The following is a 14,910-nucleotide window of genomic DNA, read 5'->3' on the forward strand; positions in this document are numbered from 1 at the left end:
TCTGGTCCCATATATGACCTCCGGCTAGCCATTCCATTCATTCCATTTCCGAGCAGCCCAGGGCTCTACCTGTGCAGTGGAGGTGAAACTGATCCAGCGATTGGGCTTATCTGATCATCCTCCTCAGGCTGCAGCCCCCAGCCTGGTCTGGGTGAATTGCTCTTAAAAAGACTTGCCCAAAAACACAGCTGGGAGCCTCTGGAATGCCAGTGGCCCTTGAGTTTGCAAGGGGTGCCCCCGGGTGTCACAGACACGGCCGAAGTCCTCCCCGCTGCTCCTGAGCAGCTTATGAAGAAATGGACCAAATAACCAGTAAAGCTTTTGCAACAACTGGTGGGAAATAAAAAGCAAACCAGAAGCTCAGCAGACACTGAATAGCACATCCACAATAGCTCAGCAAGATGAGAAGAAGGAAACTGCTAGAAAACAAAAGGCAAAAGCAATCTGAAAAGAAACGGACAGCATATCCGAGAACTAGGGAATGAGTTCCAGAGGAACAATACAAGAATCAGTGGAGTCCCTGATGAACAGGAAGGGAAATTAGGTGAAGAAACAGTAGTTAAAGAAATGATAAATGAGAATTTCAGGGTCCATAATCCAGGAGGTCCAAAATTTCCCAGCAAAAATAGACTCAACTAGGAAAACTTCAAAACATATACTCAAGGGGGCTGGAGCGATAGCACGGTGGGTAGGGCGTTTGCCTTGCATGCAGTCGACCCGGGTTTGATTCCCAGCATCCCATATGGTCCCCTGAGCACTGCCAGGAGTGATTCCTGAGTGCAGAACCAGGAGTAACCCCTGTGCATCGCCAGGTGTGAGCCAAAAAGCAATATATATATATATATATATATATATATATATATATACTCAAAACGACAGAATCTAAACATCGAGACAATATTAAAAGCAACAAGAACAAAAAACGAACTTACATACTGTTGGATATCATTGGTTTGTCCTGCTCCCCTTGCCACTAGGAGCTTAGGTTTATCAGTCACACCCATCAAAGTGCTCCCGAGTCACTCCCATTCCTTTGTTTATCTGTAACCATTTCTACCAGTTTATCTGCTCTTCCTCTAATCAAACTCTGTTAATTTGTAAGGTCAGACCTTGCTAGGACAAGTGTACTTGTAAGTTAATATTGTCTTTGTCCTCTCTTATGTCTTTTGAATAGTTTACCTTAAAACAATATTCTTTTTGTATGGACAAAGAAAGACATTTATTAATATGCTTTGGTAACATGGGATTTAATTGGCTTCAAATATTATTCATTCCTGGGCATCTGCTTTCTTGACTTAAGCCTCAGCTGGCCTTACTTCCTAGCACCCCCAAAAGCAGGGTCCCAACGGGGGACGAGATGGACCCAGGGCAAGCGGTGAGTTATGTGCTACCCTGGCATCGAGATGGGCCTGGCCAAAGCGCCTAATGCTTAACTATATGTTAAGAGCTTGGTCTTGGGCTTGTCATGTCATGATCCAGGGCCCTGCTAGGGCTAGGAAAGACTAATCTGGCCTGAGCGCTGTAGGCTGTAGTCTGAGATCCAGGTGACCCCCGGAGAGCAATTCTATAAACTTAATGTGTCTCTTGCTATGTCCTTACAAAATGATTTATAATATGAATACTTATATGTTAGTCGGACAAAGAGAGGAGAAACATGGAATTCCGCTCTTGGGCTCTTGGGCGGATGTCCCGCTGAGAGAGATTCTGTCCTAGTGAAAGCATCTTCTAAGGGATAGAACTTTACCCCCTATGGATTGTAACCACACCTACATGTAAGCCCAGGCCTGCTTACACGTAGATTTAAGGTAGCTGTGTGAGGGGGCTGGGGCGAGTCGAGTGGAAGCAGAGAAGGAGAATGAAGTAGGATGGGGGAGGAAGAAGAGGAGGAGAATCAGAGGAGAATGGAGAAAGAAGTTTGGAATAAACTGTGGTGAGACCAACCATCTTGGCTCCGTTCCTTCCTTCACCTGCCTCATCATCGCCATTCAACCTCCCTCGCCCGAGCTTTTCTTTTTATTTTTGTTTTTTCACACACATACAAAGGAAAGCCATAAGACTCGGATCAATCAAATGAGACTCCTTGAGCCAGAAGAGAATGGAGGGTTACAGTACAGAAACTTAGTGACATAAACATGTCACCAGGAGTACTCTGTCCAGCTAGATTACCTTTCTGATTTGAAAGAACGATGCAGAGCTTCAGGGACAGGTAACAATTTAGGAAATTCATCACCTTGAAACCAGTTTCATAAAAAGAGTTAAGAGAGCTTCTTCTGAGGATGGAAAACTGAGCACTTAGCCTTGAGAATGGCACACACTCCTGACTTACAGATGCCTGCTGCTAGACAAGGAACATGTGTTTACTCCTAGCTTGTTACGGGGTTTTATATATTTCCAGTAGTGAATTTTTTTCTTTTTTATATATTTATTTTTATTAGAAAGGCTGTGATTTACAGAATTGTTCATTGTGCAGTTGTTTAACCATTTGGTGTTCCAGCATCAGCAGTGTGACCTTTCCTACACCAGTGTCCCCTTTCCAGCAGTGAATTAATACCTCATTTTAATTTAGTTTTTTAGGTCTTATCATTTTTTACACCTATAGAGATTTTGATTGCAATCTATTTCTTGTTAACGAGACACTTAGTTAATATATAATACTTTCTTTTTTTTTTTTTTGGGTCACACCCAGTGGTGCACAGGGGTTACTCCTGGCTCTGCACTCAGGAGTCACCATATGGGATGCTGGGAATCGAACCCGGGTCGGCTGCATGCAAGGCTAACACCCTACCCGCTGTGCTGTCGCTCCAGCCCCTAAATCATGGTGTCTTAATAAAAATAAATTTTTTAAAAATTAAATTAAATTTAAAATTGTAAGGAAATAGACAGTGGCCAGTGAACACAGAGGCTGCGTGGAGAGCTGGTCTGATGAGGGGAGGGGCGGGTCAGCAAGAAGGGGTTTGGGGTGATGGGTGCAGTGACAGCACAAACGTGAAGCTTTTATGGTTACACTTTTGTAAATGATGGTGCCTAAACTGAAACACATTTCTATCTGTGGAACTTAATGAAATTACTAAGAAAAAATAAGAATAAAGAAAGAAGAAAATGAAGAGAGTTCAGGATTACCTCTGAAATTAGGGAGGGCTAAGACTTCTAAACCCAGTTTTTTTTTTTTGTTTTTTTTTTACAGTTACAGATTTATACATTTTTGTGCTCATGTTTCTCCCTTACAAAGTTCGAGAACCCATCCCTTCACCAGTGCCCATTCTCCACCACCAGTAAACCCAACATCCCTCCCCCCCTCCCCAGTCCCGTCTCCCCCCACCCCACACTGCCACTATGGCAGGGTATTCCCTTTTGTTCTCTCTTTCTGATTAGGTGTTGTGGTTTGCAATAAAGGTGTTGAGTGGCCATTGTGTTCAGTCTCTAGTCTATATTGGGCCCGCATCATCTTTCCCCCACATAACCTCCAACCACATTTTACTTGGTGGTCCCTTCCCTGAGTTACCCAGAATGAGAGACCAGCCTCCAAGCCATGGAAACAACCTCCTGTAAACCCAGTTTTCTACTCATCCTTTCTCAGGTTTTGGTCATTATATCCTCACCCCAGACTCTTGCCAATTGCGCACTTCAAGGCTGTTTTAGTCCCTCAGGTACACTCTGTGTCTCTTGGCTTGCTTGGCCCTTTGAAAGCCACAGATTATGATAATATACGAGATACTTCTCCTTCCCCTCAGGAGTCAGTTTCTGTCTCCTTGGGGCAAAAGAAAAAAAAACTGAGTGCAGTGAAGGGGAGAAAATGGTGAGCGAGCGCCTAAGTGGCCAGTAAATGGAACCCTCAATGCAGATAACTTGTGAGAGGTGGATGGGTCTGAGGAGTAGGAAGAGGCTTAGTGGAGAGCATGTGACTTCTGCTGGCTTTCATTTGTTTGTCTTTTTGCCTGGGTCTCCCAAATGGTGCCCAGGGCTACTCGTGATTTTCTGTGGGGCTGGCAGTTCACTGCTGGGCCCAGGCATGCAGTGTGCTCGAATTAGCCATCCCCGTAGAGCTTGAGGGACCTCTAGAACCTTCCCTGGTGGTCCTCAGAGCCTGCAGGGCGGCACCTAGCAGTGCTCAGGAGACCGTAGTGCTGGTTTTTGAACTGGGTCAGCCGTATGCAAAGCATGTGCCATGACTGCTGTACTAACTCTACAGTTCCCATGTTGGGTTTTAAATATAGTTGGAATCTGAGTGCTGAGAAAGAATGTAGAAAGAATGTCACAGCATTAGTGGAGACTATTTTAAACTCAAGCTGCAGGTGAAATGTGTAAGGCATATCTGGAGGAACAGTAAACAAGTCTAGCTGGACAGTAGGGAAGTCTGCTTGCTGTAGAATTTGAGTTTGAATTAGATTAAGTTGAATTAAGTCACAGCCAGGAGGTGGAGTTGGGATTTACTTTAGTAGTCCAGTTTCTTTTTCTTTCTTTTTTGGCTTTTTCATTGTAGCCACACCCAGGGCACTGGGGTTGAGCTGGGGATCCAAAGCTGGAGCTGCACCCATCTATTTCCGAAGGGAAGTGATATGTTAGTGCTGTTCTTCTGTGTCTAATTCCCGCCACACCTTTCCTGCCCCTGGGTAGTTGTTGTGGGGGTGGGGCGCAATGTTGCACTCACACCTGACTTTGGTACTCCCAGGGTTCACACATACCTTTGACCATGGCAAAGGGTGCAGGGTACACTCATGCTCAACAGGGGATCACTCTTTTTTGGGGGTGAGGAGGGCTCTCTTCTGAGATTTATTTGTGAGACTCTGGATTATGGCCATTAATGAGCTTATATGGCACCAGAGGCAGTTCAGGGATTACTCTCTCTTTTTTTTGGGGGGGAGGGGGTCATACCCGGCTGCACAGGGGTTACTCCTGGTTCTGCACTCAGGAATCACTCCTGGCGGTGCTCAGGAGTAATGGGATGCTGGGAATCAAACTCAGGTTGGCCGCGTGCAAGGCTAACGCCCTCCCCACTGTGCTATCGCTCCAGCCCCACAGAGATCACTCTCTTCCCCGTGGCCGTGGTTGGCCAGTGTGCTCCAGGACCAGGTGCGTGCCCGCTGGAGAGCACCCTCCTTCCCAGCTGCAGGAGCTGCTCGTGGCTGCTGGGGCTCTGCTTGGTGCAGGCCGGGCACTGAGACTGAGCCCGGTGCCTGCAGGGAAGGTGCACACGGCCAGTACTGTTTCTTGGAGGGGGGGCTGGGGGTACACCTGGCTCTGTGCTCAGGGGCCACTCCTGGAGGTGCTGAGGGGTGGGGGACTCTAGGCAGAGCCAGTTGAACCACTGCTGTAACCACAGCCACCCCGCAGCCACATGCACGGCAAGTGCTTTCACCGCTGTTATTGCTCAGCCCCTAAATGTAGTTTTCAAGATCACCTGATAGAAACCTGTTAGGAAGTACTAACAATAATCCACATGTGGTCATACAGCAACAGGTACTTGAGTTCCCACCACACATAATTTAATGAGGTTATAGACTTCGAAGCCCAATTTTCTATCTATCTTTTCCATATATCGCTAATGTCTGCCTTTTTTGTTCCTAAATTATCACATTTACAGAAGTTTACAGTATTGGGTTTTTTTTCTTGGAGGGTGGGATGGGGTATGGCCCACACCTGGTAGTTCTCAGGGTATACTGTCATCGCTGCACTTAGGGATCACTCCTGGCTTGGGGGGTCATAGGAGGTGGTGAGGATGGAATCCAGGTTGGCCCTGTGCGCGGCAGGTGCCCTTCTGGCTCTGCTTTGGCTCTGGCCCCAAGTCTACAAAGTTTACTGGTAACCTCTTACCACTTAAAGTGTTGCCAGTGCATTTTGAGATGTCTATTAAGTGTAAAATAGACTTTGGATTTCAAAGACAAAAGACAAAATGTAAAAGAAATACAAAGTATCAGTAATGTTTTATATTGGTTACATGTTGAAATAGTAATATACTGGGTTAAGTAAAAATTGTCAATTTCACTTTTTACTGTTTAAAAACTGGCTCTACATCATGTGAAGTTATGAGGTATAAATTTGAAGTCATACTTGGGCTTGCAGTTGTAGCTTGCATTTTATTTATTTTTAAATTATTTTTTAATTGAATCAGTGAGCTACACAGTTACAAAGTTGTTCATGATTGGGTGTCAGTCATATAATGTTCCAGCAGTCTTCCCCGCACCAGTGCACATTTCCCACTACCAGTGTCCCCAGTTGCCCTCCCACCACCTTACCCTTGCCTCTCTCTCTCTCTCCTCTCCTCTTTCGCTCCCTCTCTCTCTGTCTCTCTCTTCTCTCCTTCCCTCTCTCTCCTCTCTCTCCTTCCCTCTCTCTGTCTCTCTCTTCTCTCCCTCCCTCTCTCTGTCTCTCTCTCCTCTCTCTCCCTCCCTCTCTCTCTCTCTCTTCTCTTCCTCTGTCTCTTCTCTCTCCCTCCGTCTCTCTCTGTCTTTCTGTCTCTTCTCTCTCCTTCCCTCTTCGTCTTTCTGCCTCTCTTCTCTCTCCCTCCCTCTCTCTCTTTCTTTTTCTTTTTAATAAGAATTTTATTTTATTGAATCACCATGTGGAAAATTACAATGCTTTCGGGCTTAAGTCTCAGTTATACAGTGCTGAAACAACCATCCCTTCACCAGTGCCCATATACCACCACCAAAAGAAAAAAAAAAAGCCCACACAGTACACCTCCCATCCCGCCCCCCCCCCCCCCCGCCGCCTTGTAACTGATAAGTTTCACTTTACTTTCTGTTTTCTTAGGTTACATTCAATATTTCAACACAAACCTCACTATTATTGTTAGGAGTACCCCACTAGAGTCAGACCTGTTGTGAAGAGATATGAGGTCGGTTTTGGATTTCTATACTTTAACAACTAAGTCCAGGGAGATTTCTTCCAGATATTGGATCATTGCAAGCTTGTAAACCCCATCTGTGGTCGTCATAATATGGCGGTCACCACGCCCTTTACCCCCCGGCAAGTAAGAGGCCGGAGAGAGAAATACCTTTCCCCTCCTGGGCGGGCATGGGGCCGAGGCTTAGTTCTCAGGCTGGAGACATTCTGCGAGGAGCTGCCCATGCCGAAAGTAGTTTAGTTGGGTCTGGATTCACGCTCGTGCAGCTGCAGAGAGGCCACACTCACGTGCGGCCCCCCGGGATCACATCTTGGCGGCGGGCTCCCTCTCTCTCTTTCTGCCTCTCTCTTTCTCTCTCTTCTGTCTCCCTCCCTTTCGCTCGCTCCCTTCCTCCCTCCCTCCTGCAAACCAAAATGCCCAAAAAGAGTTAGCTTGCATTTTATTTCTTTTAGTGTTAACCTGAACCGTGTTGTCACTCCATTTTGCTCCATGAGTGGATGCCATTCACCTCATCTTCTGCTAGTTTTTACCAGCTGCACTGACCCTTGTCTACCTTCCAAAGCCAAATGAGCTCTTTTGCTGTTAGAAGCCTTCATAATTGAAGAATCCAGACATGTCAGCAGAGTCAGAGGGCAGAAGAGTAGAGATGCTAACAGTGGAACAGGAGGACAGAGAGGGGAAATTCACACATCCCAGAGTGCACAGCTCTTCCTTTGGCAAATGAGGAAACCAAATGATCACACCACAGCTGGGTGGGATTCCTTAACAAAAAAAAATAATAATATAGAGAGTGAATTTAAAACATAGTTTTCAACTAAATACTGGGTTGAGGACTCAACCCAGTTAAATAGATATTTTCTGATGCCTATTTATTTCTGATGCCATTAATTTGGGACCAGAAGAAAGTACAGAAGGTATAGTACTCACTGTGCACGTGACCGACTGGGTTTTACTCCCTAACACCACATGTGGTCCCCCAAAACAAAACAAGAAATGAAACAAATTAATACTTTTGAAGTTTTTGTGCTTATGTGGGATAAAGTCATTCTTATATTTTGTGATATTCAAGTGCTAATTAAAAGTACAAATAATAGGGGGCTGGAGCAGTGGTACAGTGGAGAGGGCTCCTGCCTTGCATGGGGTCAACCTGGGTTTGATTCTCACTATTCCCACCGAGTCCCCCAAGCCCACCAGAGTAATTACTAAGTGCAGAGCGAGGAGTACTCTGAGCACTACTGAAGGGCTCAGAACAACAACCACACCAATATGAGCACTGGGGATGTTGTCAAGGGTGACGCGCAGGCTTCGCACACAGATGTCCCTGCTTCCACCCCTGGAGCCCTGCTAGGAGCAGTAGTCCCCTTGCAGCATTCCTGGGATGGCCCCAGGCCAGTATTGGTAATGATCATAATAATGCACTGGTAAAAAGGGCCAGGGCCTGTGGCAGAGCCCCTGTCATTTGTATGGAGGGACCCCAGGTACCCTGGTCCCACATGCATCACTGAGCTCAGTCTCAGCACTGCAGCAACAACAAACACATGAAAAGATGCCAGCTATTTAATGCAAAATAATTTTTGTTTATTTAAAATGATAAAAAATTGAAGATTGACAATACATTTTGGATTAGTTAGTGGATAATAGTCATGTTTGGGGTTGTGGTGAAGCAGGACAGCGCTATTCAGGGCAAGCTCCTGGATCTGTGTACAGGGGCCACTTCTCACAGAACTCCAGGGACAGTATGTGGTGCCAGGAATCTTAACAAGGGTCAGTGAGACACAAGGCAAGTCCCTTAACCCCTCGGGACTACTTCTCTGGCCCAGTGCAGTCTTTTAAGTTTTCTATGTTGGTACATAGAAAGTATCTTGGAAAGTGGAAGAAAAGATAATCTAAAACCTTTATAATAAATCCACTAAAGAAAATATTTGAGGGGTTGGAGTGATAGTCCAGTGGGCAGAGTACTTGCCTTACACACGACTGACCTGGGTTTGATCCCCAGTACTCCATATGCTCCTTAAACCCGCCAGTAGTGACCCCTATGTGCAGAATCAGGAGTAAGTTCTGAGCACTGACCTAAAAACAAAAAAGATTAAGGCTATCAGTTTTATATAGCAATTGTTTTAATATTTTAATCAGAAAATAATATTTCTAAAAGGCAACTTCACAATTTCTTTTTACAGGAGATTACATGCTTGAGGCAAAGCCAAAAGAAATTTCAGAAATTCAACGTTTAAACTATGAGCAGGTAATAGACACAATTTTTGTTATATTAAAATGTATAGTCTTGGCTAAAGAAACTTTGGTACACGTACATAATAGAATACTATGCAGCTATTAGAAAAGATGAAGTCATGAAATTTGCATGTAAGTAGATTAACATGGAGAGTATCATGCTAAGTGAAATGAGTCAGAAAGAGAGGGACAAACATAGAAGGACTGCACTCATTTGTGGAGCAACAGAGTGGGAGACTAACACCCAAGGATAGTAGAGATAGGGACCCAGAGGATCACTCCACAGCTTGGAAGCCAGCCTCACGTGCTGGGGAAAAAGGCAGCTCAGATAAAGAAGGGAACACCAAGTAAAGGATGCTTGGAGTACCCACTTGGGATGGGAGATGCGTGCCGAAAGTTTGCTATAGATCGAACATGATGGCCACTTAATACGTGTGCTACAGACCACAATACCCTAAAGGAGAGAGAGAATAAAAGCGAATGCCCTGCCACAGAGGTGAGGGTGGGGATGGATACTGGGAACATTGGTGGTGGAGAATGGGCACTGGTGGAGGGATGGGTACTCAATTATTGTATGACTGAAACGTAAGCACGAAAGTATAAGTCTGTAACTGTATCTCATGGTGATTAATTTAAAAAAAAAATTTTTTTTAATGTATAGTCTTTCACCTGTGTATTTATTGGTCTCTGTCAGTGGCTTTGCAGGCATATTCTTTTTCTTTTTTACAACTATTTAAAAATGTAAAAGAGCATTTTTATCTCATGGAATTAAAAAATTGACTTTCATGTCAAATTTACCATTCATTCATGCCTCTCATTTTATTTATATTTTTTTTACATTTAGATGAAAATTGAGCAAATAATGTCAGGATGAAATCTGCTGTTACATAATTTTAATGCGCCCGTTTTGTTGGCTTGTTCTTTAGATTTTGTTCTATGATATGGGAGAAGTTAGCAGGTCAGCATTTTCAGAGCTGGGTGAAATAATGAGAGCTTCATTTTCTTCAGTGTTCTGAAAAGGCAAACAGGAACCAGATTTATTTGGTGGTGGTGGGGTGGGGGCAGTGGAGGCACCCCTGGAGGTGCTCAGGGTTACCCTGGCTTGGTGCTCTGGAGATTACTCCTGGCGGGGCTCCAGGGGTCATCCATGGTGCTGGGGATCAAACCCAGGTTGGCCACAGGCAAGGCCCGCACCTGCCTGCTGTGCTGTCACGCCAGCCCCAGGAGCCAGATTCTGTAGTGGAGGTATCGCCAAGGAAGAAATGGAGATCGCTGGAACTGTAAGTTACTGTCACTTAGTCTTGTACAAATCATCAGCAGTACCGAATTGGCAAGATTTCAGCCTTGCAAAGTTATCTAATTCAGATGTTCAGATAATATGGTCCTTAATAGAATCTAAAAGCCAACATATTGTTTCACTGTATAAGTAGATAGTTAAAACCAAATTAGTATGCTGTTATTTAAATTCTATTGGAATTTGTTGTAGTGATTTCCACATATTTTCAGTAACACAAGTCTCTTTAGCAAATGAAATCTTGTGTTGACTTCTAATATATAAAACCAGTAAAAGATATTTAAAAAGTTATAAGGTTCAGTTTACATCATTTATATGTCAAGTGTATATCAGTCTTTGAAATTGGTGTGATGTTTTAATTAATACAAATACTTGAAGTTAAATATTACAGATGACAGTTTCTTATCAACCTTAAAATTCTTTTATTTCTCTTGAACACTACTGAGAAAATTGATGAATGTTTGCAATTGTTAACAGTATTTTGCTTCAAGTCTATTTTGTAGCTGGAGGATATAATTCCATTAAAATTATCTAGACCTAAGGTTCCCGAAGTTATTTGGCATTCCTGCCCTTGTTCAAAAAATAAATCACTCATAATATAGAGGGTGGGGCACTTGCCTTGCACATGGCTGAGCCAGATTTGGTCCCCAGCACCCTATATGGTCTCTTCGGCACCTCTAGGAGTGAATCCTGAGTACAGAGCCAGGAATAATCCTCCCTAATATAGCTGGTTGTGGCTCAGAAACAAAAAAGAAAAGAAAAGGAAAGAAAGTGGGAAGGGAGCAAAGAAGGGAGGGAGGGAAATCACTCAGTGTATCCCTAGAAATCTTCCTTCTGTACATGAACCAACCAAACCCGCCTCAGTTGCACCTGAGGCGCCGACCACCCCTGGGATTGCTCCTGTGCCCCCGGGAAGAGTTGCCCATGGAACACTGATTTAGACTGGAAAATCGTTGGCACAAAATTTTTGTTTTCAAAATTGAAATAAACACTAACAACTATTAGCATTTCTTGGGGAGGGAGGGGCAGAGAAGTACTTAGGGGCTAGTCTTGGCTTGGTGCTGTGACCCAGATGATGCCAGGGTCAGCCTGTGCCTTCCGAATGCAACATACACCTTCAGTCCGTGGAACCATCTCTCCACCCTGTCTGCATCTTTTAGACATGTCAGAAAAAAGTCCCCTGTATTTAAAAGAACTTTAAAAGCAGTAATAGGTATCATGTTTAGATTACAATTAGTTTTAAGAACAGTATATAACAAACTGATATGCCAGAATCTAAGCTGATGTTTTAAATTCCATATGCATGTTGTCAAAGTATGTTCTTTTTCATAATTTCCTGTGAGCAGATGTTTAAGCCTGAGTTTGGGGACAAATGCAGAACTGTAATCTTTAATTTGCCAGAAGTTGTACTGTAAACGTGATTCCAGGAATTATTAGAATCATATGCCCAGGGAAAATTGGGTAAGTGGCAACCAAAAATTCAACATATATACAAGAAAAAAATAAAGTGTACAGAGAGAGACAGCTCAGGGGCTGAGTGCATGCCAGAGTCCAAGGTTCAATTCCTCCTCACCAAGTGGTCCCCAGAGTACTGCCAGGAGTGGCCTAAAAACCCAAAAAGAAAAATTCAGTAGTAGATGTATAGTCCTAAAATTGCTCACTATTGTTACTATTTTCCCAGAGAGATCATTTCTGTGGTTTTATGTGTAGTTGTGTTTTTATATTTTGGGGTGGGGAGGGTTGATCTTGGCAGGAGTGCTGGGGAAGCATCTGGTGGTCTGCATGAAGTGCAAGCACCTTCCCTGCTGTGTTATAGGAATCAAAATTTCAAGCCAGGAGATAGGACAGTGATTAGAGCATGTGCCTGGCGTGTAGGCTGACCAAGCTGATTTACAGCCCCAAGGCTCCCCAAGGCAGCCTCAAAGGCCCCAGTGACCCCTACAGCATTGCATCCAGGTGCACTTGCACTGAACCTATGGCCTGCTTGGCCGGGAGTCACTTGTGAGCCCCTATGCCCCCTGACCACAGCCAGGGAGCTTCCCTTCCTCCTCCAACAAGAATAAATGCTTCCTGGGCATCCTTGAGTAAAGAGCCCCACTGGTAGACTGTATAGTCTGCTCTTATTTTGTATTTTCCATACAGGATCTGATTAACAGTGGGATTTAGCAAGTTTATTAATTTTGTTTTGTCTTTCATTTGTGCCACTGAGTATATTCTCTAAGTATGTCCATACTTAATGTATTAAAATGTATAGGAAAGCAGGATTTGTTTGAGTATCAAGGAATGAACCCAGGACCTTATGTATGCAGATGGCACCCGTCCACTGAGCTAAGTGTCTGGCCCACGACGAGCGCTGGCAAATACTCCTCAGTGGAGCTTATGTGACCTGGTTTATGGAGCAGACTGTGGGTGGATTGACTCTTTAATTTGGCCAATTAGTAGTTATGATCCAATTTTTGTCTATTAGACTTCATCTCCCACCACTTTGTACTCCATCAGTTTCTGTCTAGCTTTATGAACCCTTTGCTGATTCTTGGACACAGGATTAAACTAATTTTGTTTGTTCATTTGTTTTGTGTTGGGGCAAGCCAACACCCAGCACTGCTCAGGTTTTACTCGTGACTCTGTGCTCAGGGATCACTCCTGGTGGTGCTCAGGGGACTGTGTGTGGTAAGGATTGCCGTTTGCAGCACACAGGCCTTCACCCCTGTGCTCTCTCCAGTCCGTATCATTCCATATCAGAGTTTTTGCACTTGTATCCTCTTTATCTCGAATGTTTATTTCTGGAGCTAGAGAGGTGGTGCAGGGGTTGAAAGGCTTGCCTTGCACATGACTAACCTTGATTCAGTCCCTGACACTGCATCACTGCATGGTCCCCTAAGAAAGCCGGGAAGCAACTCCAAGCACAGAGCTGTAAATAGCCTTAGGCACCACTAGGTGTATCCTTAAGACCAAAAAAAAAAAGCAACAACCCGATATTCTTTAGGCTGTAGGTGCCTGTCGTGAACACAACTGAGCTGAGTTTAGTCCTCAGCACCCAGGTCCCGCCAGGAGTAAGCTCTGAGCACAGCCAAGTATGCCAAAATAAAATTTTAAGTAATAATAATAGTCTTTTCTCAGTCATTTTAGTCCTTTGTTTCGGCAGCCTGCTTTGACCCTGAATTTTATCAGCCTCTCCTTGCTCATTCTTCCCAATGCTGCCATATTGGGTGCTCTTTCAGGGTCAAGGGAATGAGACCCATTATTTTTACTGTTTTTGGCATATCTAATATACCCCGGGTAGCTTACCAGGCTCTGCCATTTGGGCGGGATACCCTCGGTAGCTTGCCGGGCTCTCCAAGAGGGACTGAGGCTTTTAGGGTGGCCTCTAATTGCCCTTGCAGGTGCTCCCTGTCTACCGAATGCAAGCTTTTGGTCGACTGGCATGTTGTAACGATCTACATGCTGACAAACACGCACCTGCCTGCATCTCTGGGCAGTACCTGTTGGTTCACTCTTTGCCGGTTGGCACCGTTGCCACCCCCCACCACGATGAGGCATAGAATCATCGAGGGGTCTGTCTGTACTTTCAACGCACATATGCTGGCATCGGAAGCATCTATTGAGGACATGATGGTGCAAGCGCAGATCAAGTACGATGTCACTGGTCTGACCGAGATGAGAAGGTGTTATGACATCACGCCGTTTTTGACACTGGAGAAGAACTGTTCATCGGAACATGTGAAAGTAGAGGCGTCGGTGGTGTCGGTGTCCTCGTCAACACGAACATGGCCATGAGCATTGATTCGTTCGAATGCCTAACAACCTGAATCAGACGCTTACATTTGAATAGATGTGGCTCATTGCCAGCAGTTTCTGTCTTCGTCATCTATGCACCAACATCCAACTACAACGAAGAAGAAGTTAAGAAGTTCTACATGGAGCTGGAGAAGTTCTTTGGGATGCCCGAATAGCGTTTTCATCCTGTTTTCATGGGGCCCAGGTCTCTGAGGTGTATGTTAGTGCAGGAAGAACGGTGGAGTCGAAAAGATGTGCCCGGAGCTGAAGGTTCTTCATCCTTTTAACAACTTCTCCGACACTCTTGAAGATGTTCCACGCCACTCTTCCTCCTGCGTAGCTTAGGTGCCAGGTCATTCATGTTGGGTTCTCAACCTAGGTACAAATAACTGCTGCATTTGGAGGTGTTCGCCCGAAGAACTCCGCATCGGGACCCACAGCTTAGAATGGAACAATCAGGCTCACAGACTGAGTTCATCATGTCAACCAAGACCATCCATGGTAACTCACAGTTCCAGAAGGCTGAATCTAAACGTTGGACATGGGAGTCTCCCAGTGGACAGTTCCACAACAAAATTGACCACATCATATTCAATCGACAGTTTTGCCTGACCGATGTCGCTGTTGTCCCAAAATTCCAAACGGGATCAGACCACCGTCTCCTTAATGTGAAATTCTACTTCATGGAGCAGGGAGAAAGGGCTGCAAAGTTTAAGGAAAGAACTCCCAGAATAAACACCAACTGGGAGTTCTTTGGCACTATTGC

General features: G+C 44.7%; 1 protein-coding gene across 1 annotated transcript in view; it reads left to right on the forward strand.

Moving 5' to 3' along the window:
• Positions 1 to 14,910, forward strand: part of MINDY2 (MINDY lysine 48 deubiquitinase 2) — an 87,708-nt gene that overhangs the window by 31,694 nt on the left and 41,104 nt on the right. Inside the window, exon 3 of the mRNA XM_012936101.2 lies at positions 9,022 to 9,086. Coding sequence (XP_012791555.2) covers positions 9,022 to 9,086 — 65 coding nt within the window. The remainder of the gene's footprint in view (positions 1 to 9,021; positions 9,087 to 14,910) is intronic.

This window comes from Sorex araneus, chromosome 10, assembly GCF_027595985.1.
Source record: "Sorex araneus isolate mSorAra2 chromosome 10, mSorAra2.pri, whole genome shotgun sequence".
Lineage (NCBI taxonomy): Eukaryota > Metazoa > Chordata > Mammalia > Eulipotyphla > Soricidae > Sorex > Sorex araneus.